Raw genomic sequence first — 2,339 nt, forward strand, 5'->3', positions numbered from 1 at the left:
GACTGGGCCAAGGTTAGGCCCGACATAGTTTTCGGCCCAGTAAACCTCAGAGGCCCACGTTCCTCCATGACCCTCCTACGCACCTAGAATGCCCACTTTAGGCGTGCTCGGCTGCCCCATATCCTCGGTACATATAGCACCCGGCATGCTCGGAATTGACGACCCCGCAAACACCTTCGTTGCCGAGGACTCTGCTCCGCGCAGGGTTCCTTCATATTCAACCCTCCGAACAACTCGGATTCCACGTGGCTCCTGAAAGACCGCGTCTCCCTGGAACTTTGGAGCGGTTAACCAGGATAGAGGGCATGCACGCACCTCCGATATTTCCGCTCAGGAAACCTGGCAGTCTCCTAGTTGGGCTTGGGAATCCAACCCAATAGCGAGATCATGGCCCAGCGCTGGGGGCTATAAATACCCTCTTTAACTAGAGGGTCAGGTATTCCATTCTCTTCTAACCTTAGCTAGTACTTGCTCTCCTTTGCTCATCTACTCACTTTGGCATCGGAGTACCTTGCAGGTACACCCCCTCTCACTTCACGAAGACCAGCATCCGAGCAGGCCTTGACGATTCTTCTGATCAGGTACGATCAGTGGCGCCGTCTGTGGGAAACAAGCTTCCCCTTCTTTAAAGAAACAAAGATCAAAGCTAATCCATCCTTCGATCGTCATGGCCGGTAACAACAACAACACTGTCCTCGTCCCGACCCCCGATCCTTTTCGTCTTACGGACATGATCGAGGAATCCAGCCAGGCTCTGCATCGACGGGGAGGTCGACGACACTCTGCTGAAAGGAATGGGAGGACAGGTCATGAGACCCCCCAATCCGTCAGAAGACCACCGCCTCAGCACGTCGAGCAGGCTCAGAATGACGAGGCCGAGCAGCTCCAACCTCAGAACAACGGAGAGGACACAGCTCGGAACGATCGGAACGCCGAGTTGATCCAAACCCAGCCTGAACAACCGCTGACTCGCGTCCAACACGAGACTGACCACAGGGACGGGCAGACTGCCTCCTCCTCCACCCGTTCCCGTGAGAGACCGAGAACTCACCATCGGCAGACTCGGGATGCTACAGATGCCCATGGGGAAACCGACCCCTCGACCCTCGTCATCCTCAAAGAGCTGCAGCGGACCAACCGCCTCATCCGACTCCAGGGCGAACGGATTGAGAAACTGGAGAAGAGGCACCGTCACCGCTCTCCCCCGCGGAGACACCGTCGATCGCGTTCCTCCTCTTCGCGCTCCCCGCCTAGGAGGACTCGCCGACGCTCACCATCCTCCTCTCGGTCTCCACCAAAAAGATCCCGCCGCCAAAGGTCCTACTCGCGCTCCCCTCTGCGAAAAAGCATGAAAAATCGGAGGCCTGAGCCCGCAGAGGAAGAGAGCCCTTCTCCCGACAGAGAGGAAAGAAGGCTCGCCAGGAAGGGGAGGAAACCTCGCAAGGAGGAACCCGCCCGGCGTAACACACACTCGATCTCTCCGAGCGCCAGCGACGAGGAGGAATTCCGCAGCCCCTTGTCCGAAAGCATTAAAAGGGCCCGCCTTCCCCGAGGAATGGAAAAACCCCCGACTTTGGATGCATACGACGGGACTACAGATCCCGACGACCACATCAGGAACCTGGAGGCCGTCATGGAGTATCACGTCGTCTAAGGCTCCATCAAATGTCGGATCTTCCCGACCACGCTCTGGAAGGGGGCAATGACCTGGTACAGGAATCTCCCTCCCAACTCCATCAAGTCTTGGGCCGAGCTCAAGGAACTCTTTCTGAGTCACTTCACTGCTTCCCGCCGTCAACCGAAATCAGAGGCAAACCTCGAAGCTGTAGTCCAAGGGACCAACGAGCCTCTCCGAGACTACCTCGACAGATTCAACAAGGAGGCCGTCCAAGTGGAGACAACCGACTACATGAAAAGGTATCTCCTCGAGCGGGGGCTCCTCCCCGGCAGCGAATTCAGGAAAGCGATAAAGATCGAAAAAATGCGATCTATGAACGCCATCTTAAAAAGGGCGCAGGCTTTCATCTCCTTCGAGGAAGGCGAAGCGGCCGCAGTCAAAGCATCAAGGGGAAATGGCGTTACTCGGAGCTCGAGCCAAGACCCGTCCGCCGCGCCCCGAGCAAACGACAGAAAGAGGGACGACAGGTCCCGCGACACAAAGGAACGCAGAGGGCCAGCAGGGCGCTTCGACGACTATACCCCCCTGAAAGTTTCACGGGAGAAGATCCTGGCCGAGTGCGTAAACGCCGAGTTCAGAAACTCCAACATCAGGCCCCCGAAGTCGAATCCCTCCCGGCCAGGGACCGACAAGTCCAAATACTGCAAGTATCACAAGAGCC

At 57.2% G+C, this 2,339-nt stretch overlaps 1 protein-coding gene across 1 annotated transcript; it reads left to right on the plus strand.

The window, feature by feature from the left end:
• The first annotated feature begins 667 nt into the window (after positions 1–667).
• Positions 668–1,654, plus strand: LOC131605069 (uncharacterized). The gene has a single exon (XM_058877468.1). The coding sequence runs from the start codon at positions 668–670 to the stop codon at positions 1,652–1,654; it is 987 nt and encodes a 328-aa protein (XP_058733451.1).
• Positions 1,655–2,339: the final 685 nt, after the last annotated feature.

The sequence above is a fragment of the Vicia villosa genome, linkage group LG5 (assembly GCF_029867415.1).
Source record: "Vicia villosa cultivar HV-30 ecotype Madison, WI linkage group LG5, Vvil1.0, whole genome shotgun sequence".
NCBI lineage: Eukaryota > Viridiplantae > Streptophyta > Magnoliopsida > Fabales > Fabaceae > Vicia > Vicia villosa.

What these genes read in the sequence shown, in the direction of transcription:
- LOC131605069 (XM_058877468.1), top strand. Translation starts at nt 668, where the DNA reads ATGGCCGGTAACAACAACAACACTGTCCTCGTCCCGACCCCCGATCCT.